Source organism: Rhinolophus sinicus, chromosome 15 (assembly GCF_057876585.1).
Source record: "Rhinolophus sinicus isolate RSI-liver-muscle chromosome 15, RSI-T2T, whole genome shotgun sequence".
NCBI classification, from domain to species: Eukaryota; Metazoa; Chordata; class Mammalia; order Chiroptera; family Rhinolophidae; genus Rhinolophus; species Rhinolophus sinicus.
This window is the reverse complement of record NC_142515.1, coordinates 125807295-125834193: the sequence shown is the minus strand read 5'-3', so window position 1 is coordinate 125834193 and position 26899 is coordinate 125807295. Positions and strand designations below refer to the sequence as shown.

Here is a 26899-nt window from a genome sequence, read left to right as displayed (position 1 = left end):
GTAGTTTTTCAAAAAATTGTTTTCCACATTCCAGTTGCTGACATCAAGACGATATAACACAGGTATTTCTAAGATGCAAATGCATTATAAAAGGATCCTGGAAGGAAATGTTCGATTAAATTAGTTTTCACCATCCATACATTTTCACATTTGTTTCATTCTTTAACATGCTTGATTTTTATGCTGCTCCTCCTCTACTAAAAGTGAGGTAGGACATTTAGAAGTTTTGCTTGTTTGTTTGGAGTTCTGTGGTAGTCTCTGAGAATCTCTGCCACTATGGTGGCAACATCAAATTGGATATCGTAAGCTGCCTTGTAAACACTCCTTTTTTGTTTGTTTTAGATATAAAATGGAATTTCTAAGTAGTAGTTGACTTAACCTCTAAAAGTATAATATAGATGGATTATATGGTACACATTTAGATAAACAGTTGAATATCCTTTCTTATAAAAACTTTTATATATGCCTAACGTGGTATAATGTGCCTTTTCCCTTGGTATTATTAAAGTTAGGTAAAAGTTTTGAGAAAGAATAGGTATTTATTTTGATTTTTCTAAAAATCCTTGGCAGATATTTATTTAGTGATTGTGTTCTAGAATCTTTTTGACAGAAAATTGAAGGAAGAAAGGTGTTTGAAGACCTTTAGCTATGTGAGAAAGATTTTCTTTGTATTGAAACTGGGTCTTTCCAAGCTACAACAGTAATATTTTAAACTTTAAATGTCTGCTAAACTTTAAATGTAACTAAAGAGATTAATAATGGTAACTGTTCAGCTTTATCTGTGAAATGATAATATGTGTGAAGCATATTTCAAAGAATCCAGCACTTAATAAGTGATAGCTGAATTAGTCTTACTTGGATCTAGTGTTCTAACAGAAGTTAGACTCTTGAGAATCAACCTAAGAATAAGATTTTCTGTGCATTCAAGTGATTGGTAGTCCAGTATTGAAAAATTAAAAGTAGTGTGTCCAAATAATGGAGTTAGAGAGAAAGATTATAAATAGGCTAAGAGATGGCAAATCCATATTTTCTCTGATGAATTTTAGGATGGAATGTCAACAATCCACATGGATTGTCATATTGGGTATGGAAATGTCTACGCTGGCAGAGACTATGTCGAAGAGTTATTTTGGGAGTTATTTCCAAGAGATGTGAAGATGTCACCTGAACTACTGACTCCTGCTATGTCCTTATTTTCCTGTTTTCAATAGATCATAATTAGAGAACAGTTACTCCGTTGTATCCTACATCTGTCTGTCCATCCCTTTTAACATTTCAGTTCTAATTATATATCATGGATATATCAGAGGTTCCTCAATCTCAACATGTCCAAAATAAAACTTGTGATGGTCCCTCCCCTAAACCTGTCCCTCTTAGAATGTTTTTCTGTGTCGTTGAGTGGCGTCACTGTCTATCCTCTTATGCAAACTGAAAACCTGCACATTATTCTTGACACGTACCTCTTCTATTATCTATTCTAGTGTATGATGTGAGCCACATACTTGATTTTAAATGTTCTAGTGGCTACATTAAAAAGATAAAGAGGTGAAATTATTTTTAATATATTTGATTTAACTCAGTATATCCAAAATCTTACTTCAACATGTAATCAATGTTTTTAAATTAATGAGATATTTTACATTCCTTTTTAAATATTAAATCTTCAAAGTCCAGAGCATGTTTTACACTTAAAATAAGTATATCTCAATTCAGACTAGCCAAATTTCACGTGCTTAGTAGCCACATGTATCTATCTGGTGGCTACTCTTTTTGATGGTGAAGATCTAGTTCATCACCAAGTCCTCCTAAATATCTCTTAATTCCTTCTCCTCCTGTGTCAGCTGCTACCATCCTGATATAGAGTACTTACAACTTCTAGCTCTCCTCCCATCAGTTCACATTGGAGTCAAACCTATCTCTACCAAACTCTTGCCTACTTCCATCTCATCTTCATGTACCCTTTAATCTCATCACTTCCTCTGGTAGGCCTGTCCTGATCCTCCTCTAGATTAATTCTGGCTATTTTCTGTTCTCACAGCACTATTTGTACCCTCTGTTGTAGCACCTAGTTTACTTTCATTTGTGTGAGTCTGTAGCACTGTACGTTCCAAACGAGCCAAAAACCATGTCTTTTCCCCTCATTGTTAAATTTCTAGTAACAGAGTACCAGTCATATAGTAGGTACTCAGTAAACATCTGTTAAATTGACTAAATGAACTTAACCTGCTTGATGTCCCTGAAAATCCTTTGTTCCCCAATATCACGATGTCTTGTTCAGTCCTTGAAAAGCAGTGTTGAGATCTTTCCTCTTCACTTTGTATTACATATAAGCATAGAGTGTTCTCTACATTATTCAAAAGCCTTTAATGAGTTCCCATTACCTACTGAAACAAATTTCAAGTTTATAATCTGTCATTTGAGACCCTGTATAATATGGCCCTGATATTATCAAAATGTCCAGTGAAACTAGCCAAGTTATTCTTCCTGGTCTACGAATAAGCATTACCCTTAGGAGTCATGTTTCCATTCATTCAGTAAGTATTTTTACTGTGTACCAGATAATGATCTAAGCCAGTTCTATGGAGCAGAACTTTGTATTCTTTTGTATTTGTTCTGTTCTATGTATGTTCTGTTCTCTGTACACCTACTGGCCACATGTGACTGTTAAGTACTTGAAAGTTGGCTGTTGAGCCCTGGATATGTGACTAATGGTGAGGAACTGAATTTTTTGTTTTAGTTAATTTAAATTTTGCTAGCACGTGTGTATCTGGTGACTTCCATACTGGACAGTGCAGATGAATGCAGTGAGGCCTACATTGTCTACCCTCATGGCGTTCACACCCCAGTGTGTTGATACAGTCAGTAAATAAATTGTATCAGATGGTGATACATTGTGGGGAAAAATAAAATTGGGTAAACAGTAGGAGATGTACGGGTTAGGAAGGAGCAGGAGTGTGGTTTACATAAGACAGTCAGAAAAGGTATCTCTGAGAAGCTGACATTTGAGCAGACATGAAAGAAGTGAGAGCACAGGTCATGTGGATATATTTAGACGCATTCCAGAAAGAGAGCCTGGCAGGTACAAAGGCCGTGAAGCACAAGCGTGCTTTCCTGGTTCTAGAAGTAGCAAGACCAGTGTGCCTAGGTTGAAGTTTATAGGGTAGAGCAGCCAAGGACCAGACCCTGAAGGGCCTTGTTGGCTGCTGAAAGACTTAAGCTTTTACTTTGTGAAACAGGACACCACTGGAGGGTTTTCAGCCCAGGAGTTTCATGACCTTGGTCTTTAAGAGGATCAGTATGGCGGTCGTTATTGAGAATAGATGTATACCTACACACCAGGAATGTGCTTCTCAAAGCATTACGGATTAAAATGCTTCCACTTCTTTCAAGTCTTAATTCAGAAGTCACCCTTCTATTGGCTTTTCCTGAGCCTTAATATCTAGAAGTGATTATTCTGGTTTTTTGCTAGTTATCATTCATAATCCTATTCTATGTGTTGTTTTTTTCAATAGACTATAAACTCTCCAAAGACAGTGATTGTAGCTGGTATATACACAATGCCTGTAACTATTTGTTGATGGAATGAATAGTTACCTGTAATTATAACTAAAATCATGGAAATATTTTCTTGAATCATAACATGAAATGGTATTTTGATGATAGTGTTACTCTATACATGTTTTTATAAGCAGAATTAATATAAATGTAGTAATAAGAACAGCAATCATATTGTTCAAAGCATTTACCTATATTTAGTCATTCAATCTTCATACAAACCTGTGAGTAAGTGTTACCATCCCTATCTTCCAGATGGGAAAGTGAAGCAAAGAATGGTTAGGTACTATCTACGAGGTTATTTGGCTATTAAGTGGCAGAGCCAGGATTTCGATCGAGGCAGCCTGTTCTTACTGAATACCATAATTTTATTAGCAGGTCACAGGCTAACAGAATTTGAAAAGTAGGTTTGGAGACCGACATCGTTTTGCCACCTATTAGCACATTTAAAAAAATTACATCATTTATTCCGACCACTATTTCATTACTTATACATGTTTAAAAATATGTAAAATTCTGATATTTTGTAACCTATTTTTAAAATGATACATGATTATATTAATCCTTTTCATTTAGTTTTGTATACGGAGAAGCAGAATAATAGTACATTGAAATAAAAGTACCATGGGAACAAACTTTGTGGTTTTTCCCTATTTAGGGCCTGTATATCATTGGGATCAAGAACTCGAGCCATTGGAAATGCAGCTAAGAGCCAGGTAAATTGTTAATGTAGACGTTTTGATTTCTAGGAAGAATTAACTGAATCTTGGTAACTAAGCTCCTGTTTTCCGTAATTAAAAGTGAAGAAAGAGAATGGGGAAAATACGACATCCTAAATTTTTGTGTTTTACTAGGTGTGTTTTGGGTTGTAAAATACTTTTTGAATTTTCTTTTTTATTAAAAATCTTGTGAAGTTAGGATGTGCTGTCATATGACATCAGTTTTTCCCTGTGTGGTCACTTTCTATGAGGGGTTATCCTCCTAGATTATACACTTCAACAACAGGTGAGCAACGTCTTGGTAAAAGAAGGTGGGGAAAATGCAGGAACTACTTTCCAGAGTGACTCAATGTGCCTGCCACTACTTGACATGGAATCTGTATAAGTATTCATATTTCTAGGCTTCTGAAATGCTTGTGGTAGCACACTCATTTTTACTGTTCTGCTGTAGGTTCATTTTCCTTGGACGCTGTTTATTGCCCTGAACCAAAAGCCCTTAACAATTACTTTGGGCATTTTAATATATACTTAATGTCTTTTCTTCATTATAAAATAACTTTATTTAATGGGGCTTTTTCTTAATGACTTTGTAGGAGTAGTTGACTCATTTATCCAGGAGTTTTTGCTTACAATTTTTATCAAGGTTGTGTTATAATTGATCTGTATGAACATGTTTCTTATCTTCTATTTTCATATTGTACATAAACGAATGTTGAGTTTATGCCAAATGACCCCTTTACCAAAGTTTACATCTGATATTTTGGCTGATCTTCTAAGTGTATCATAGATAACAGAGTCTCTGAAGAAAGCAAACACTAAAGTTAATTCTCCTGAAGAGCTAAAGACAACATGGTAATTCAGCATCCTTGCGGTTTTCATCTCATAATTGAAGATTATGATCTGTTTGGCTTTTAAAGGTCACTACGAGGGCAACACCTGGATCTCAGTAATAGTCTATAGTTAGAACTACATGTTCTAGTTAAAGGAAAAATTACTTTGCCAAAATACAAGCCATTTACAAATTAAGATACTTTAATTTAGCACTACGCTACATGGAAGGCGTTTTAATCTACTAGTCTAGGAGCAATTCTTAGCAATAGAAGCAACATAATAAGTATGAGAAATTTGCACAAACAGATATTCAGAAGAAAAGAAAAATGGGACAATAAAAAACATTTTAAATAAAAGCACAGAAATGAAAGTGGAAAAAATTAAATCAAAGATACCAATTTACTGGAGCAAAAGTGTTGAGGAAAACCAAAGAGGAGTTGTGGATAGATTTTAAAGTTTTATTCTTTCTTTTTTGAAGACATTGATTTTGAGTCTAACATTCCTAGAATAGGAAGAGAATTGGGGGTGGGGGGGTGGCAATAGATAAGATACATACATTCTCTTTGTATAATTTTATTATTAATTGGAAACCATAAAACTGAATGATTGTGTGCAATTCTGAACTTGGATGTGTAGGTTAAAGGGACTTGGTGTTTCTCAAGTATTAGGGTCATGTTTATTTTGCATTTGTTAAGTAATAGATACATTAAAGTGTGTACTTCAACAGATAGTCACAAATGTAAGAAACACAATTCATGGCTTCAAAAAGCTTCACGGACGATCCTTTGACGACCCTATTGTGCAGACTGAAAGGATCAAGCTTCCCTATGAGCTGCAGAAGATGCCTAATGGAAGTGCAGGAGTTAAGGTAAGCTTTGTGTTCCCAGAGTGCACACATAGGATTAAATTAAAGAAACCAAATACAATAGTATCACCTACTTGTACTTAACTTTTTCCTCTGGAAATAGTACCTATATGGCAAGATACGGCCACTTTTTGTAGTAAGCTTTAGTGAGTGCAAAAAAATTCTAATGCAGATCATCTTAATCCAAACAGTAGTTTTATTATCAAGGAAAATTTATTATTGGGAGAACTTTTAGAGGTAAACCATTTTTAAGGAGTAAAGCCAGAGATGGCATTTATGATTTAGAAAGATAGGCCCATAAAGTGTGAATTGCCATAATGAGTTTTCTCTAATTTAGAATATTCTTACAACATACTAGAAGTAGTAAAGCAAACTCTTCTTCCAAGTAAGAGATGGATTCTGGATTTTTAATTCTACATCCTAAGATGGAAAGTTATAGATTAGTTAATAAAAATATGTTTTCTGTTTTTTGGGGTTTTTTTTTTCCAAAAACTAGCAGAAAAGCCTCAAAACACATAGTTACCATATGACTCAGCAGTTACACTCCTAGGTATATACACAGATTTGAACCATATGTGCACACACAAACTTGTACACAGATGTTCATGGTAGCCTTATTTATAATAGCCCAAAAGGAGAAGCGACCTAGGTATCCATCAACTGATGAGGGGATAAACAAAATGTGGGAAACTTATGCAATGGAATATTATTTGAAAAAAAGTGAAATACTGATACGTACTACAACATGGATGAACCTTAAAAACATGCTAAAGAAGCCCAATACAAAAGACCACATATGGTAGGATTCCACTTATATGGATGTCCATAATCAGGCAAATAGTAGATAGTAAAAATAGTACATAGTACAAAGTAGGTAAGTGGTTGCTAGGGATTGGGGGAATGGGGAGTCACTGCTAATGGGCACGTGATTTTTCAGGGTAATGAAAATGTACTACAATTAGTGGTGAACTGTACTGTACACCACAAGGATGAACTTTGTTATGTGAATTATGTCTCAAAACTATTTTAATAACTTATTTTAAACTTAACATACATGTTTTAAGGCTATGCACATATTTCCATTTTTAGAAGAGGGTTCTGACTACAGAATGGATGATGAATTTTAAGAAGACGACATGAGGCTGTTAAAATAATTCAAAGAGGACACCATGAGAGGTTATGATGAGACAAATTATGAAGCCATAGTTTAGGTGAAATTTGTGGGTCAAAGGGTTGCTGACTAGGAAGCTAGATGGGTATGACAGCAAATAGAAGAGGTAAAGGATAATATTCACATATCCTTGAGATATGATAAGTTCTGGTTAATGACCATGGGAAGCACTTTTATTCTAAACTACATAAATTCTTTTGCTATTAATCTTTAAAAATTAAAAATCATGCTTTGTAAGTAAGTTTGAGAATAACTGGATAAAAATATTTTAAAGAAAGTCAAACCTAATTTTTGAGTGATGTAATTTTTATGCAGTTGTAGTGGTTGCATATAAAAGGTTTTGAAAACATCATTCAGTCCTGTGTTAGAACTAAGTTTCCTCATCTTTTAAAGATTGAAAATCTTTAGAATTTGACTTCTTAAGCATTTTATCCATTTTTTGACATTGTTTTGTATATACTTTGATGCGTATTTCATCTAACTTGATAATCTTATACAAAAGAATATTGTATTGTGCCTCCTGTAATCAGACTGACACTATGGTATTTGATTCATTTTCCCTTATTTTAGTGTGTTTGACATTTTCCCACTTTTATTAATTTCATATAAGGCTTTTTCCTCAGTTAGATATAGTCATTATACGGGTTCTAAGGTAACTTTGTACTGCTTATTAATTTTGTAATTGTCACTATAAAAGGGTTTGATTACTTGAGTAATCACAGGTCCTCCAGTATTCTTTGGTCAAGAAGCATTGTAAAGTTTCCTTTTATGTGCTTAAATGCAACCTGATCTTAAACCTGTGTAAAAGATGAATTGGATATTTGATCTAAAAAAAATAATTTATAAATTTCATATACACATCTCTAAAACTTAATTCATAATTATCCCCAGAAAGCTTGGGGTAATATATACTTTTTCAAATAAGGACATTGTTTTTCCCCTTAATGCTCTCATTTCCTTTCCCCAAAACTGTATGCCTAAATCTTTCATTTTAAAACCAGGGAAAGTTCTAACTTTCAAAAGGAAGATTATTTTATCTTTTTCTTCTTTATTGTTAGCTAGGAAATAGAATGATAAAAATTGCTTTTGTGGGTGGTGGGGGTCTGGAGCAGGTGAAGACACTTTTGAAAATAATTTGGTCATGATACTATGTGTTAGGCACTGCAACTTCAGAAATGAGAGGTTGTGATAGTAGAATACTCTTTTTGAAATATAACTTCCTTGAGCAAGGACTTCGCCTTTTTCACTGTTGTATGTCCATCATGTATGGAGTAGACGTTCACAATATTTGATGAGTCAATAAATATCTCAACTTTTGGTTTTAGGTGCGGTACCTAGATGAAGAGAGACCTTTTGCAATTGAGCAAGTTACTGGAATGCTGTTGGCCAAGCTTAAAGAGACTTCAGAAAATGCTTTGAAGAAACCAGTGGCTGACTGTGTGATTTCAGTAAGCTTTACTTCAGTAATGAATATTCTTGAATCGTGTTTTCCAATGTAAAGTAGTCTCTTATCTCCAGAGGTTACGTTACAAGACTCTCAGTGGATGCATAAAGCCACGGATAGTAACAAACCCTACATACACTATGTTTTTTCCTATACATATGTACCTTTTCACTTAAAGCACTTTGCGGCAGCTTTTTGGCATATCCAAATCACCAGCATCGCTACTCTTGCACTACTTTGGGGCCATTATTAAGTAGAATAAGGGGGTACTTCAACACAAGCACTGTGATACCACGATAGTCGGTTTTATAACCGAGTTGTTACTGAGTGGTTGATGGGCTGGTAAGGTATATGAGTAGAACGGGGATACTCTGGACAAAGGGATGAGTCACATCCCAGGCAGGACCTAGTGGTATGGTGCAAGATTTCATCACACTACTCAGAACACACAATTTAAAACTTATGAATTGTTTATTTCTGGAATTTTCAATTTACAATCTTCAGACCTCAGTTGACCACGGGAACTGAAACCATGGAAAGTGAAGCCATGAATAAGTATTGTATTAAGTATTGTTCTTCTCTTCTCTTTCTGCCCTTATCCACTAAATAACCTAAACCTATTTTTACTTTTACATTAAAAAGAGATTATTTTATTTGGTAAAATTCAGGATTGAGTTTCAATTGTTATAATCAGTGAATCTTAAAAACTAATGTATGTGATTAGTTAGTGACTGCTGTAATTGCCAGTTATCCTTAAGCATCTTTTCAGGTAGCACTTAACCACCTCTAAGGACTTAAAATTTTATGGCGAAGGTTGAAAGTCCCGGTTGGGACTTTGAGATTGTGTAGATTATATATCAGAAAGAAAAGATCTTTTTTTTAAATGATAAATGGTAAATTGGATATATTTGACATGTATACTTTCAGAAGTTTTGAAATATGCATGCACCCACAGAACCATCATCACTATCAATAATTAACACATCCATCACCCTCAAAATTCCCTTGTGCCTTTAATAAAAATTGTTTGTGTATGAGATGTACAACATGATGCTTTAATATACATATACATAGTGAAATGATTACTGCAGTCAAGCTAACATCTCCTCATATAATTACTTTCTTTGTTTTGTTTTTGTGATGAGAGCCCCTGAGATCTACTTTGTAGAAAATCAGGATACAATACAGTAGTACTAACTATAGATGCCATGCTGTACATTAGATTTCTAAAACGTATTCGTCCTGTTTAACTGAAACTTTATACCCTTTGGCCAACATGTCTACATTTCCTTACCTCCTTGCCCCTGGTAACCACCATTCTACTCTCTGCTTCTATGAATTCAGATTCCACATATGGGTGAGATCATGCAGTATTTTTCAGAAAGAAATTTCTTTAAGGATTCTTAACAAAGCATTTAATAATTTACCTTATCTCTTGAGATCCCATTATATATTGATAACTAGTTTTTAAGTTATATTGTAACCTAAATTTGAATATATTTCTAATACTATCAAACTTGACAACCTAAGTTCAAGAGTCTTATGTCATCAGAAAAATAGAATCAGATTAAGTCTTAAGTGAATTTAGTAATTGTGGTTTTTTTTTTCATAGATACTTGGAATTCTTTAAATGAGAGAAAAATACTAGAGCTTAATATTTTGTTTTCCAGCCGCTTAGTAATAGGGCATAATAGTAGTTTACCATTGGCCAGGCGCTGCTATAGGCATTTAATATATATTGACCCACTTAATCCTCAGAATGACTCTAGGAGGTAGGATATTATTAACCCCAGTTTTACAGATGAAAAGACTGAGGCACAGAGAAGTTAAATGACTTGCCCAAAATCAATACAGCTAATAAGTGGTCAAGCCAGAAATCAAACCCAGACAGTTCATTCCCAGGTCTGTGCTCATAACTCTTCCATCATACTGCACTTGAAAGTATATGTCAAAATGGTGCAGATTTTAAAACCCATCTTAAATTCAGATCCACCCTTCTTTATTTAGCTGTACTTGATTTTACTTTCATGTCAGAAATTAGTGCCAGAACAGAGAATTAAGAACTTCTTGGCCATTATTAACTTTGTAGGTTAATAACTTTGCAGTAACACAATGTGAGCTGTACAAGGGGAAGTTTTCTCGCTGTGTTATGCACTGCTATATTCCTAGCAGCCAGGAAGATACCTGATACATAAGTGCGCAATGAATATTAAATGAATCCTACATATAATTTAGATTTTTTCAGAAAGATAATACCAAAATCAAGGTAAACAAGCCTTTTCCTGTGTTTAATATCTGTTAACTGAAATTTCAAAATTCAAAAAGCAATAAAATTGGAGGAGACTACTTAAAACTTAAAATTGGAAGAATCCTAAGTCATTTTGTACATCGATATACTTAATTAGATTTTGAGAAATCTGTTTGCTGACCAAATCAAAGTGCTTCTTAGTTTGATAGAATGAAGTATAGGTACATCGTAATTATAAGTTTAAGCCTGAATTTATTTTTTAATAGAAATATATTTAATGTTTTTTTGGTGATCTTAACAGAAATACATATTCATAAGTCCCCTGCAGTCGAGTTCCCCTGTCCCTTTGAAATATGACCATTGTAAACATTTGCAATTATATTCTTCTGGTAGCATATACATACACAAAAAGAAAATCATGTTATACATGCATTTTTAATGTACTAACAAAACTATTCCATGACAGTTCAGATTTGCCTGATTCTTTCTAATAGCTACACAGGATTCCATTATATATGGATATACCATAGTATATTTAACCAATTTCATTTTAACAGACTGTTTGGTTTTTAACTTTTCATCATTAAAGATGAACAAAAGTATTTTTTCATAGGCCAGACCAACACAAGAAGGATTTAAAGTAATATATTTTGGAAATCCTGCAATATTACTCCATCTTATTAATTGCTTTAAATTTGTGTTTGTACTTTAGGTCAGTATTTTATAGGTCAACATTTTATGGTATAGAATTGCCAAACTTAAAAAATAAACTAGTATATGTTCTCATTTATTTAATTAGAATACCATTGTTTTCCTTAAGCTGTACACAAATTTTAGTGCAATTTCACCTTTTTCAGTTGATGAAATGTTTAAGTAAAATCTATTACATTATATTAATATACTTAATTATTGCTTTTAAATACCAGATTCCTAGCTTTTTCACTGATGCTGAGAGAAGATCTGTGATGGCCGCAGCCCAGGTTGCAGGTTTAAATTGTTTAAGATTGATGAATGAAACTACTGCAGGTGAGCACTGTGCAGTTTGAAATCACCGTCAGAAAAATCCTGTTATATTTTTTTCTGACTAGTACAAAGCATCTATATAATAGAGTTATAAATGGGTAAAGAAAAAATAAAATTAAAAACATTAATTCAGCAAATTATGAAAAGTTACTTTGAAATCAGTAAATTGTATTGCTCTACTGTGTTTTAAAGTGTGTGGTAGCTAAGTGATTTACCTGTTTTCCATGTAATTTCTATGCTGAAATTAACCTAATTTGTTGTTCTTAACACAGTTGCATTAGCATATGGGATTTATAAACAGGATCTTCCCCCACTAGATGAGAAACCAAGAAATGTAATATTTATTGATATGGGACATTCTGCCTACCAAGTCTCAATTTGTGCTTTTAACAAAGGAAAACTTAAAGTAAGTAAATAATGACTTGCAATACTTAACTTTAATGGTAAAGAGCATATAAGACTATACAGAGAACCTTAATGACTGGGTTTAAATCCTGGCTCTGCCACATAAAAACTGTGAGCAAATTACTTCACCTCCCTAAAACTCAGATTTGTCACCTGAGGATAATATCAATAACTATTTCAACGAATTTTTGAGGGCAAAATGAGTTAATGTGTGTAAAATGCTTGGAATGCCACATAGTAGGTACTAGAATACGCATTAACTATATGTATTATTGTTGAGGAGTTAAGTCAACTATCAGGGAGCATAAATAAATGACATATTGATCCATGAATATACTTAGAAACATTTTCTATTATAAAATGAATCCAGTTTTTAGAAACCTTCCTATCAAGAAGTCCTAATCAAAATTTTCTACAATATGGCATTACTTCTGTGTGCTTATCTTCTTATAGTCTATATTTGGTTTTAGATTCATTTGTACGTTGATTATCTTACCCAGATTTACACACTCTCTCTCTCCATTATGCACATGTGCAGAATTTACATAGAAGATGAAATGCTTTGGGTTATCCAACACCTTTAGAGCTTTTTGTCTTATAGTTTATATTACTATAATTACATCCTTATAATCAGAAAATTAAAGGAAAATGACTAATGCTGATTATAGGGTAGTTTTCTATAAATTAAGTAGACCTTGGTATTTAGTTTTGAGTTTTAACTTAATTAAAAAACATTTTCCTTCCTTTTTAGTAGATACCCTGTACCCTGTTTCCCCGAAAATGAGACCTAGCGGGACCATCGGTTCTAATGCGTCTTTTGGAGCAAAAATTAATATAAGACCCAGTCTTATGGGTCTTATACTAATTTTTGCTCCAAAAGACGCATTAGAGCCGATGGTCCGGCTAGGTCTCATTTTCGGGGAAACATGGTACCTTAGAGTAGATCATAGACCCCTTTGAAAGTCTGATAAAAGCTATGGCCTTTTCTCCAGAAGGATGCACATTCACACTTGTCACATACCAACACAATTTTGCATTTAATTTTGAGTAATACTGGACATTATGAAAAGTCTATCCATGGGTTTTCGTGCTAGTCTGTGGGATGACATACCAGTGAGATTACGCTCACATACTACTGTCATGTTTACCACTGTTCCACCACCCAACCTTGTGAAACAAAGCTGACGACCCACACAAACAGTAGCATTCTGTTTTTCCAGTGGTCACTATTGTAAGTAGCCATTTGTACTTTCTACCCTGGGGAGAGAGACTAGGTGTCTTCTGTGTTTTCAAGAGCTCTAGTGTTGAAGTTTTGTGACTTGTCTATTCCTCTCCTACCCGACTACAGGCTGGGGCTTATTGCTCAGCAGGCTTACTATATTAAATTTTTGTCTCTCTTCACTGTTATTTATTTTTTTGGTCTCGTATTCTTTTGTTTCAGTATTTTGTTAATAATTGAAGGCCTAATTCTTGACCTATAAGTGATCAATTACAGTATTTTAGATTTAATCCTTAGATAAGCTTTTCTTAGCTGCTTTGTCTTTGGTTATGTGCTTAGGACCGTTTCTTTGTTTTCCTAAACTTAGTTTTTGGCCTTCTTGTTCAGTGCTGTTGTAGAACCAGAGGATGTGAAATGATGAAGTGTTAGTTGTTGTAACTCAGTGATTTCAAATTACGTTTAAATTATGATATGTGGGTCTGTAATCTAAAGCAGATAATTCAGAGTGGATAAATATATTGGCTAAATATAAATGATAATTAATGTAAGTGATTCCAAATTTTGCACCCCTGTGGTTTTTGACAAGGTTTTTTGGCTTTGATTTTAATTTTAAAAGGATTTTGTTATTGTTATTTTGAAAGCATCTATATTGATGAAAATTCAGTTCTGGTTTTTCAATTAAACAGGTCTTGGCTACCACCTTTGATCCATATTTGGGTGGCAGGAACTTTGATGAGGCTTTAGTAGACTACTTCTGTGAAGAATTCAAGACCAAATATAAGATAAATGTGAAAGAAAACTCTCGGGCCTTGTTGCGTTTATATCAGGAATGTGAAAAACTAAAGAAGCTAATGAGTGCAAATGCATCAGATCTTCCACTGAACATTGAGTGTTTCATGAATGACCTTGATGTTTCTAGTAAAATGAACAGGTACTATGTATGTTTTTAGTTGGAAAAGTGTTTGCTTATTTTATAATATTTAGATTCTGTTATTTTAGAAGACATACTCATTTTTTAGATCTCAAAATAGTGAATTTTTTTTTTCCCCCACAGGGCTCAATTTGAACAATTATGTGCTTCCCTCTTAGCCAGGGTTGAACCACCTTTAAAAGCAGTAATGGAACAAGCTAGTAAGTGGAAATTACTAGGCTAACCATCAAAACTGTCATGTTGTTACTCTCTTAAATGGAGTAGGAAATGGTAAAAGCAGTAAAAACTTCATGTGTTTTTAAAGATTTGTATTTTTTATTTTAGAGATTATAACTCATTCTTAATTCGTAAGAGTAGGGCACTAGAAATCTGGGTTTATGAAAACTCCTGGTCCATTTTATGGTTTATATCTTAAAACTAACGCTGGTTATGTTTGGAGGTGTTTTTATGTAGGTATATAGAAGATTCTAAGATGAAAGTACAGTAGAAATGGGGACATAATTGTTTCTTGTTAAGGTTTTAGTAATCAATTAAAAACATCCTATGGGGATTTGTGAGATGGAAGTTAGAAAACTGAAGGACTCTGAAGAGTCCCTTTAAAGCTCATGAGGTGCTTTTCTTATTGTCACTCTGTCATCTTATTGTCGTCACTCCATGTGCAGTGCCTGACCCATATATAATTAATATTTATTAAATTTTGCCTTTTTCCAAAATTTGTTTTTATGTTGTTTCCACTTATTCTTGTTTGAACAAATTAAAAAATGTACTTTTTTAAAAAAGTACTTTCCGAAGTCTACTTTTCACATTTTGTAAAGACTGTCTTATTTTTCACAAATAAATATATTCTCCTTTCTAGACGTACAACGTGAAGACATAAGTAGTATAGAAATTGTAGGGGGAGCAACGCGAATTCCTGCAGTGAAGGAACAAATCACTAAATTCTTTCTTAAAGACATAAGTACCACATTAAATGCTGATGAAGCTGTTGCAAGAGGATGTGCATTACAGGTATGATTATTAGTCTTTTTTTTTTTTTTTTTAAGAATGTGTTTTGCCAGAAATGTGGTAAACCTAAAGGGAATTTTAATATTATCTGTTCTGACCACTTGTCAGTAGGCTAAAGTAAATTGAAATTGTTCCTGAAAAGTAGGTCTTGTGTCTTTCCCACTTACATTTTTAAACTGTCATAATATGTCTCTAATTGTACTTAAAGAACACTTATTTTATGAATTCTCGTAATAATTTACATTTAAATTCTTTTCTGAGATTTAAAAGTATTTTGTATTAAATTTTTATAAGGTCCCAGAATGAGTACTCTGACACTTTTAAATTTTAGCTAGTTACTTTAAATGTAATTTTTATAATGTAACAATTTTATTACAAGAACTTTATTTAAGCAGTTTAATCGAGAGTAACCTAGGGTATGTTTTGTGTTTGTTAATTTAAACATGGTGTACATCTTATTTGCAGTGTGCAATTCTCTCACCAGCATTTAAAGTGCGTGAATTTTCCATAACAGACATTGTTCCCTATTCAATCACATTAAGATGGAAGACCTCTTTTGAAGATGGAACTGGGTAAGTGACTTTTAAAGTCTTGGTTAGAGCCTGTCATAAATAACCAATTGGACATACTTTTGTGAATGAAAGGAATTTACACTTCTTAAAATTCCCAAACACATTTAAATAAAACGTTATGAAGAAGAATATACAAATGATATATAATCTATAAATCATGAAAACATTTTTAATTAACATTTTATTATAAAAGTGAAATCTTATTTTCAAAAAAAAATCGTAGGATAGGTATTTAACAACCTGTATTTTCCATATCCTATCTCCTCCTTTGCCCATTTTACAGAGGTAACCATTGTTAACAGCTAAGTGTGTATCTGTCTATCCAGTCACTTAGAAGAAATACCTAAGAATAAAAGCACAGCCTTTTTAATGCATACATCGATCATCTGTATACTCCCAGTGCAACTTGCTTTTTTAAATATGATATATATTGCCTTTCCATGCCAACAGACAGTAACTTTTTTCAACAGTTGTTTATGCCATAATTCATTTAACCAATACACTTGAAAGTCACATTTTTCCTGTGTTGAGCAGTGCTATTGGGAACATCCTTGTACACGTTTCCCTGTTTAGTTGTGTTTGGTGTATCTGTAAGATAACTGTAGGAGTAAATTGAGCCAAAGAGTATGAACATTTATTTTAACTAATACTGCCAAACTATCAGTTTATATTCCTGTTAACATTGTGTTAGATTATCTGTTGTAGCTCATTTTCTCCTATACTTTTAACAGTCTAACAGTAAAAATACAGTACTTTGTTGCTAAATTTTTATTTCTAATTATTGCAAGCTACAGTCTTTTTATACTTGTATTGACATTTACATTTTTATTTCCATGAATTGCCCAGAATTTAAATACCTTGCTTTCCTACCAAAATAAAAATTTGTGTTTCAAATACTATATTTGACTATTTTTCAGAAGCTTGTATAATAAAATAAAGCTGTATTTAATTTTTGAAGTTGCTTTTAAATCTTTTGTTCTGTGTACTATACATCCACACTAAGAAATTGAAATTTTGCACAGATTTCAAAAATACGGATTATCAATCTCATCTGAACGTTTTGCAGAACATTTAAATCACATGTGTTAATATCAGTTTCGAGGCCAGAAATATTCTTTAAAACTATTTTCATTTAAAGGTGTAAGTGATTCAGGAAAACAATTGTAAGGAAACGTATTGGGAATTAAATTGAACAGTAAATATATCCTTGTGAAGGAAATGGTGGTAGGTTCTTGAATAGTAGGATAGAGGGAAAAATCCATTAATGTGAAATTTTCAAACCTTACATAATTAATAGGATGATGCTGTAGTATTAAAGCAATAAGTTTATAAACAATAGTTATAAATCATTTCTGTTACCTTATTTAAGTAATAGGAATTACTTTGTAGGTTTTAAAATTCACTGTGATGGAAAGAAGATACTGTTAAGGATGTTACTAATATTAACTGAAAAAAAAATGGAATATGGAGTTTAGATCAAAGTGTCAGTGTAAATTTATAAGGTTGACAGCTGTACTGTGGTTACTGTTTCCCCCAAAATAAGACCTAGCCAGACAGTCAGCTCTAATGCGTCTTTTGGAGTAAAAATTAATGTAAGACCGGGTCTTACATTATAGTATATTATGTCAGACACAGTCTTATTTAAGTCCCGATCTTATATTATAGTTAAATAAGAATGGGTCTTATATTAATTTTTGCTCCAAAAGACGCATTAGAGCTGATTGTCCAGCTAGGTCTTATTTTCGGGGAAACACTTTAGAGAATATCTCTATTAGAAAATACACATTGAAGTAGTTAGGAGTAAAGAGCTATAAATTGATGTAGCACCCTCAATTAATTCAGAAAAAAATATACACATGCACCGATAATGTGTGTTCACTCAAATGATAAAATAAATGGGAGTGAAATGTTCACAGTAGCAAATCTAGGTAGAAGTTATATACGGGTGTTCTTTGTCCTTTTTGCACCTTTCTGTAAGTTTGAAATTATTTCCAAAGAAAAGTTCTTTTTAAAAAGAAGTAGAATAAAAATGGTTACAAATGACATGTATTTTGGGAACTAACGAATATGATTTGGACTTCATATGTGAACAAAAAAGTAATTCCTATGTATCGGCCTTAAGATATAACTATTTTCGGGTAATTTTTTTCTTTTTAGTAGGATAGAATTGTCTATTACTATGACAGACAGTCTAAAAACTTGGAACCATAAGCCTATGAAAATGCAGGTTTATATCAAAAACAAATTCTTTTTTTTACATTTATCCATAGCGTTCTTTGTAATTGCTGCTTATGGATTAAAAATGAGACGGATTCTGAAACCAGCTTCATGAGCAACTTCTATTTGTTTTTAACTGAGTGTTTTCCCATTCTATTTTAGGGAATGTGAAGTATTCTGTAAGAACCATCCTGCCCCATTCTCAAAAGTCATTACTTTCCACAAAAAGGAACCATTTGAATTAGAAGCATTTTATACTAATTTACATGACGTGCCTTATCCTGATCCAAGAATTGGTGAGAGAACTCAAAAAAATTTTATATAATAAGTGAAACAAATAAGTTGATATTTAAGCTAACACTGGATTTTTTTAAACAAAGATATTTTTACCTTTTTCTAAACATGCACGATTTAGTGCTCAGAGGTTATTTCTGGAATAACAGCAGGTTTGAGTATTTGTAATTCATTTTGACAACTGTATTTAAAATACTTTGTAATTGGCCTGAAAGGTTTGGGTGAGGGTTATTTGTTAATGGGAAAACTCATTAATCAGTAAACTGTAGTTGTGCTGCCAGACTATGTATTCTTGTTTGAAACTTATGTTCAGCGGCAACAAGTAGAGTATTATTGGATTAATATGAAAGTAAGAACAGGAGACTGTAGTATCCATTTTAGTTGAATAATAATTTTGAAGATACAAAACAGTATGAAGGAATAATTTTTAAGTTTTAAAATTCTCCATATGTACTGCTTTTACTGATAGGCTATAAAGGGGACAACATAAATATTTCAAGTACATTATTTAAAGTAGTAGATATAAATTATTGAAGGTGGTATTAGTTTTCCAGGGCTTTTGTAACAAAGTACCACAAACATGGTGGCTTAAACAATAGAAATTTGGCTCACAGTTCTGCAGGCTAGAAGTCCAAAATCAAGGTGATGGCTGGATTGCTTCCTTTGAGGGCTGTGAGGGAAGGATCCATTCTAGACGTCTCTTCATGGTTTGTGGATGGCCATCTTCATGTTCACATAACATTCCCTCTGTATGTGTATGTCTCCAAATATGGATACCAGTTATTGGATTAGAGCCCACCCTGATGACCTCATTTTAACTTGATTAACTTCTGTTAAGACCCTGTCTTCCAATAAGGTCACCTTCCGAAGTACTGGACAGTAGGACTTCGACTTGAATTTGCGGGGGGGGACACAATTCAACCCTCAATACTGGTCAACCAGATTTTTTACTACTCAGTTTTTCTGTCTAGTATTCTCTCTCTACTATGGATATCATTATATATTTGAGATTTTTTTTTTGGAAAAATAAAACAGCTTTCTGAAAGTGAAAAATTAATAAGACCTCTGTAGGTATTAGTGACTAAATAACTTCAGCAATTTTGCTATAGCAAAAACCCAGGAAATGTTTAAATTGCTTTATTTATGAGTTACCAAGATGATTATGATTTGCAAAGCTTTTAGCAAAAAGGGGTAATATCTATTTGGTTTTCTAGATCAGAAATTGAATTTCGTTATTTTGGTTTTAGAGTAGCAATGTTATAAACTATACTTAAAGGTTATATTCCTTTGAGTCAGATTGTGCTTGGTTAAAATCTCAACTTTTTTCCTAGCCTGGATGATTTTGGGCAGATTGCTTAACCTTTCTGAGTTTTAATACCAGGTTTATTAAAGTGTAAAAACGGTGATCTGGGGATAATGTCTATCCCACAGTAATAAATCTGGATGTGATAATAACTTTACAATTATTTGCCAGCATCAGAAAGATGATAGTCAGATTATTGAATTAATGAATTGAATGAGTTACTCTGAAGCCCATGTACTGATCAAAGCTCTTTTTTCCTTAAGGGAGCTTCACTATTCAGAATGTTTTTCCACAGTCTGATGGTGATAGTTCCAAAGTAAAGGTTAAAGTTCGCATTAATATCCATGGAATCTTCAGTGTGGCTAGTGCATCAGTAATTGAGAAGCAAAATGTAGAAGGGGATCACAGTGATATTCCTATGGAGACAGAAACTTCGTTTAAGAATGAAAGCAAAGATGATGTGGTATGTAAGAATTCCATCTCAAGTTTCTCTGATAAAAAAATAGATACTAGTATCTGAATCACAATTAGTACTTTAATAGTGGAAGACATTAATTTCCAAGATTTTGCTCTGAAGTTCTGCTGCAGGAATCAGTACAAACTTTTTAAATAAAAGCAACAAAGAACAATTCTGTTTTAAATTCTGTACATCTTTCACATTGTAACATAGTTTTCAGAGACTACATCTTTCACAGCATTATATGGAGCATGCGCATATGTATGTTGGGAGTCTTCTTTCCTAAATTTGTCTTTATTTCCATTAAAATCATGTATTATGGCTAGCTTTTTCAGCTTACAAATAAAATCAGTTCAGATTGATAAATTTTGAACTGTACACTCACATATTTTAGATTGAAAATACATGCTTGATGAAGAATTTTTCAGGGCTCAGTTAGGGGATGCTGTTGAGCAGAAAAATGTGCTGTACATTCAGTAATCCTAAAAGACATATTTTGGACTGTTTATTTCTTTATGAAAAAGTTTGGGACCCTAACTCTGTATTTACTCTTGGTGTGCTGTAGAAGGTATCTTAAGAGAACATGGTTATATTCCATTGCACAAAGTTTTCATCGTTTTATGTACAATATTTTTAATGGCATTTGTTAGATTTCTTTTTCCCAATCATAATTAGAGATGCCTAGATTTTTTTCATGTATTTGTGCATATTTTGAATGGATTTTTGGTGTCAGATGGGTACTAAACTTACCAGGATCACTTTGTAAGTTATATAAATGTCTAATCACTGTTCTACACCTGAAACTAATATAGTAATATTTATTTAAAAAAAAAAAACGGATTTTTTTTTGAGTTTCAGGATAATTTCTTCCTTGTGAAGGTTATCTTTTTTTTTTTTTTTTTCCATAAAGATTGTAAAATCTTCCAGATTTGATCAGAATTCTACCACTACTCTTTAAAATACTTCATTTAAGGACCATGGCATTTTCTTTCATTCTACTCATGTATTATTTTGCGAGTCTTGTTTACTTGAACTGAGGAGAAGAAAATGTCCTAATGTGTTGTGAAGATACAATTTTTCATAAATTATCATTAAGAATAATAAGTGAAAACTAATTCTTAATTGTAGTTCTTAATAACTTGTAGCAGAGATAAATTTAATCCATTGAGATTAATTTTTACTCACATTGAGAGAACTCTGTATGCCTTCTATGAAGAGTTCTTCATAACCATTTCACCTTCTTTTTCTTAAAAGTGTCTGCTGAGACTTTTAGTTGTTTTTATATAATATTTGTGAGTCCTGGACACTAAAAACCAGAGTGTGGCACCCATATCCTACCTCCCTAGCATTTCTGATTTGCTGCTGTGTTTTACTGTATCTGAAACTGGCATGGGTCTTGCAAATGATATTTTCTATTCATAGTTGCTGATGGCAGTAATAATGCTATAGTTCTCATCACCTGTACAGTGTGAACTTAGTTGTTATTCTTAATGGCAGGAGTAGGCAATTGCAACCCCTTGACATTTCAGTTAACAAGTTCAAGGAAGGAACACAAGTTCTGGTTGTTGTCTGAAAACAATCTACTGACTGACTCCACCTGGTAAGGTAAAGAAAACACCATCATAAAACTTGCAAAATAGGTGTCAGTGGCTTATAAGAAGATATTAGAGACTCATGCTGGAGCAATTTCTAAACAAATGGTATGTCACTAATGGTCTCGATGGCACAAAGGACAGTGCAGAAGAATACAGACATTGACAACTGAATTGAATGATTTAGAAGCATTGGATTCTGAATGTGAAGTTTTAAAACTTATATTAGCCACTTTGTTTGTTTAATTCTCCTTTAAAGATATATATACACAATAGAACAGCTCTTTAAATAAGTATAAAATAAAAAGGCTAAGTGATAAAACATTTTGGCGATTTAATTGGCAGCATTTTTTTCATAGTATTACATGAAATGGAGTTAATATATTTATCTCTTCCTACATTATCCCAAGTCACCACTGTCACTTCTTTCACTGCTCCTCAATCACAGGGTTGGAGAAGTTGTACAGTTGGAAGGGAAGGGTCAGTTGGGAGTTGGACTATCATAAATAATTGACCTTGTAACTACTAAGAACACTTCTAACTTGTTTTTCTCCTTGGTACAAATAAGCATTTATTCAGGGTAGCCTTCTGGGTGTTATATATTTGCATCATTCCAGATGTATTAGAAGACTTAAATTACATTGATTCCTGAAGTCCAAGCTATCTTTTTGGGTGGATGGCCATGGATAAGATTAGGAAAACCAGAAAAATCTAATACTTAACGATTCTGTGCCAACTAGAGAGTCCATTTTGACAGTTGAAAGTTTGTCTTTTTTACATTAAAAATGTTTTTTATATTTATGTTGTAATAATTCAGAGACATCTACTTTGACAATTTTGATGTCTTGAGTATTTTACTACATTTTAAAAAATAATTGAATTTATGTAATACATTTTGTGTCTTTTACACTTTAGTTTTCCTTCATTAAGTTCTTTATTAACATTTTTCATGTCAAGTTTAATTTTGTTAAAGCTTGCTTTTGTGAATCTAGGTTTATAAATTGGACCTGAAAATTTTCCATTTATTTTGCAATGTTTTGGCCACAGGTGAATGAAACAAGATTTATTCATAGCATCAAATAGATCTTTTCATTTTACTTACCTCTTATTTGTAGTTATTCTCATTTGAAAAGCAATGAACTTTTACTTTACTGTGTTCACACAGTTCAAAACAGTCTTGAACTCTAAGATACTGTTTATTAAAAAAACAAAGAAAAATAAAGACTCTACAAATGCTATCAATTACATATTTTCTTTCCAGGATAAAATGCAGGTTGACCAAGAAGAAGGAAGTCATCAAAAATGTCACGCTGAACACACCCCAGAAGAGGAAATTGATCATACAGGAACCAAAACAAAGGTTCGTTTTACTATTTCTATAGTTGTGTCTTTTTGAGATTGATAGTTTGAGTTAATATATTTACTTTAGAATGCATGTTTTTAATACACTTGATATTTTAAATCTTAGTACTGTGGAATTGTATTGAAAGCATATAACCAGAATAAATACATTTCAAAGATTTATATTAGAGGATTTTTTTTTTAAAGAATTAACTCTGACAATAGTATACGTAAAATTAACTTCTTGGTAGGAAAAAAATGTGTCTTTTGGTAAGTTTTTTTCTCATTAAAAGTAGAAAATGAAATAAGCCAAATGAAGAAAACTTAAATTAGCAGTAGCCCTGCATTTCAAAGTAACCACTGTAAGCATTTGGCTGCATAATAGTATATTTTCTTTGTGCAAAAACAAATATTTTTGAAAGTGAAAATTTAAAGGACAAATGACTCTGTTATTGAGAGGCATTGTTTTACTGAGACAATCATTGCCCTTAAAAGACGGCAGAGACACTGTCCCAAAACACCCAGATGAATGTTGCTACAGCTCTAAACTTTCATCTTCCACAGATTTTTCTAACCTGAACAGAATTTATTCTGTTGGTTGGCTGTATAGATTTTTGCTGAGGTTATAACAATCCAGTTTTAAATCCTAGGCTCTTAAGTAATTTAAAACCTGAAACCTATTTTTCTAAATTTTTTTGTTTTTACCCAGTATCTTTTGCTTAATTGTTTTTAACACCTTTATTAGTATATAGTTTACATACCATACAATTTGCCCATTTAAGTGTACAATTCAATGGTATTTTAATATACTTGGAGTTTTGTGGCCATTATCACAGTCAATTTTATAACATTTTCATCCCCACAGAAAGAAGCCCTGTACCCTTAGCAGTAACTCCTATTCTTTCCTAACCCTTTCCCTGCCAGCTCGAGGCAACCATTAATCTTTCTGTTTCTCTAGATTTGCCTATTGTGGACATTTCGTATAAATAAGGTCATACCATATGTGGTCCTTTGTGACTGACTTCTCTCACTAATGTCTTCAAGGTTCATCCCGGTTGTAGGATGTATTACTTCATTCCTTTTTATGGCTAAATAATATTGCATTTTATAGATTCATACCACATTTTATTTATCTATTCATCAGCTAATGGACATGTAGATTGCTTCTACGTACTTTTTGACTGTTAGGAATAATGCTATTATAAACAATCATGTACAAGTTTTTGTATGGCTGTATGTTTTCATTTTCCTTGGGCATGTACCTAGGACTGGAAGTGCTGGGTCACATGGTATCTCTGTGTTTAGTATTTTGAGCGATTGCTGAACTGTTCCCAAAATGGCAGCATATTTTACAATCTTGCCTGTAGTATGTGAGGGTTCCAGTTTCTCCACATCCTCACCAACTCTTGTCATTTTCCATTTTTTATACTATAGCCATCCTAGTGGGTGTGAAGTGGCATCTCATTGTGGTTTTGTTTTGAATTTCCAGCCCAGTGTTTTTATGTGGAAAGGTTTAGTGTACACAGAGTATAAAACATTATTAGCATTAAAGTAGTGTTTTTAAATAAAGTATAGTAGATGGTAATAGTTTTGTTTGATTTTACTTTTTTGTTTCATCTGAAGTTACTCTCTTAAATCTATTTTTATAAGCTAGTTTTAGAAATTTGCACTATGATTTTCTTGCATTTCTTTTGCAGTCAGCTCCCTCAGACAAACAAGACCGATTAAACCAGACCATTAAAAAAGGAAAAATCAAGAGTATTGACCTGCCTATCCAGAGTAGCCTGTGTGGACAATTGGGCCAAGATCTTCTCAACAGCTACATTGAAAATGAGGTATATAAATCTGAGTTGATGTTGAAATAGGTGGTAGTGTATTCTGAAATTTTTGTAGGCATCAATGATTATACCCCAAATTTGGGAAACTAGTCTGTAACTCTTAAGGAATTAGTAAATATAATCATTCAACTACTTTATTTGGGATGAAATATTGAGCTGTGTTAATGTCATGTACAGGGTAGTTTTCAACTTAGTTATATGAAATATATGGATTGTTTCCACTATAAAGAAAGACCATTCCAACAGTAATGATTCTTAGCCCCTTTTATTCTACCTTTAACACTCAGCAGGCATCATCATATGAGGAATTATTAGCAGTTCACCTCTTCTAATGTGTTGTTCTTAAAGATTGAGGCTCTATTCACAATGCTTTCTGATTTCCATTTAATACTTTTTAAAATCCGTTGTCATTCTTGAAATGTTCTTTACATGGCTAAATGTTTAATTTTATTCTCTTAAAGAGTTTAGTTTCTTTACCAGTAGTTATATAATAAGTAATTTATTTTTATTTTTCAAATTCACATTTCAGTGGTGGTTCCTAATTTCCACAGGCTTGGCTGGCAGTAAAGGACACTTCTGTTTGAAGTGCCCTAGTATTCTTCCTTCTGCTGACTTTAGTCTAGGGATTTCTTCAAGAGAGTTTGACTTGATAGTGCTTGCTCTTCTTAGTACCTGCCTATGTCACTATCATTCATTAGTCAAGGTTGCATTTTATATGAAGCAAGCATTCCTGGAGACCCTGAATAATTCAGAATTTGTATGTTTTGAGACTAGTTTTCCCAAAGGAATGAATTGTGGGGAAGTGTAACTATGGCAAATTTGGGGTATAAAATATTTCTTATATTTTTAAATGTCTCACTATTCTAAATTCACAAATGTCAGTACACTGCAGTCTTGTGTTTAAAATACTATGTTTTTGTTAAAGTGAAAATTTTGTTGTTTAAGTATTACAATCCTCAGATTATTTTTTTGCTTTTGATTATAACAGTAGTAATTTTTAAACATTTTGATATTTAATCCTCACAACAACTCTGACATGCAGTGATTTCTAGGGATCTACATTTTACTGATGAGGAAACAGGTACAGGTAGACTAAATTACCTAAGGTCAGAGAGTAACCTTTAATTTGGATCCAGGTAGCCTGTTTCCAAGGCTCAGGTCCATCCCAGGGCTAACGTTTAATCAGCTCCAGTTACGTGCCAGGCACTGGACTAAATATTTTATGTGAATTATGTCAATTTTATCAATAGTCTATGAGCTAAATAGGAATATGCTGTCTATTTTAGGATAAGAAAACTGAGGTTGAGAGGTTAGGTGTCTCTTCTGAGATCTCAAAGCTAGTAAATGGGGAACCTAGGATTTGAACCCAAGTACCGTGTTTCCCTGAAAATAAGACATAGCCGGACCATTAGCTCTAATGCGTCTTTTGGAGCAAAAATTAATATAAGAATTAATATAAGTATTATATTTTACTATAAGACCCGGTCTTATATGGTATCATATAAGACCGGGTCTTATATTAATTTTTGCTCCAAAAGACGCATTAGAGCTGATGGTCTAGCTAGGTCTTATTTTCAGGAAAACACGGTATGTACAATGACATAGTCTGTGTGGGTTTCCTGAATAGCTTATTGAGATATAACTCACATACCATACAGTTAACACATTTAAAATGTTAAATTCAATGGATTTCGGTATATTATCAATTTTTAATTGTGATAAAATATATATAACAAAATTTGATATTTTGATCACTTTTAAGTGTATGACGATTCAGTGCATTATATTCACAATGTTGTGCAACCATCACCACTATCTCCAAAACTTTTTCATCACCCCAAACAGAAAGTCTGTAACAATCAAGTAATA

The 26899-nt window shown here is 32.9% G+C and overlaps 1 protein-coding gene across 1 annotated transcript in view; it reads left to right on the top strand.

Annotated features, from left to right (window-relative positions):
- The window catches only part of HSPA4L (heat shock protein family A (Hsp70) member 4 like), a 41873-nt gene that overhangs the window by 2551 nt on the left and 12423 nt on the right, over nt 1-26899 (top strand). Inside the window, exons 2-14 of the mRNA XM_088792619.1 lie at nt 4214-4271; nt 5833-5973; nt 8467-8589; nt 11760-11859; nt 12129-12262; nt 14167-14411; nt 14535-14611; nt 15268-15419; nt 15882-15988; nt 18368-18501; nt 20066-20265; nt 23113-23211; nt 24890-25027. Coding sequence (XP_088648745.1) covers nt 4214-4271; nt 5833-5973; nt 8467-8589; nt 11760-11859; nt 12129-12262; nt 14167-14411; nt 14535-14611; nt 15268-15419; nt 15882-15988; nt 18368-18501; nt 20066-20265; nt 23113-23211; nt 24890-25027 — 1708 coding nt within the window. The remainder of the gene's footprint in view (nt 1-4213; nt 4272-5832; nt 5974-8466; nt 8590-11759; nt 11860-12128; nt 12263-14166; nt 14412-14534; nt 14612-15267; nt 15420-15881; nt 15989-18367; nt 18502-20065; nt 20266-23112; nt 23212-24889; nt 25028-26899) is intronic.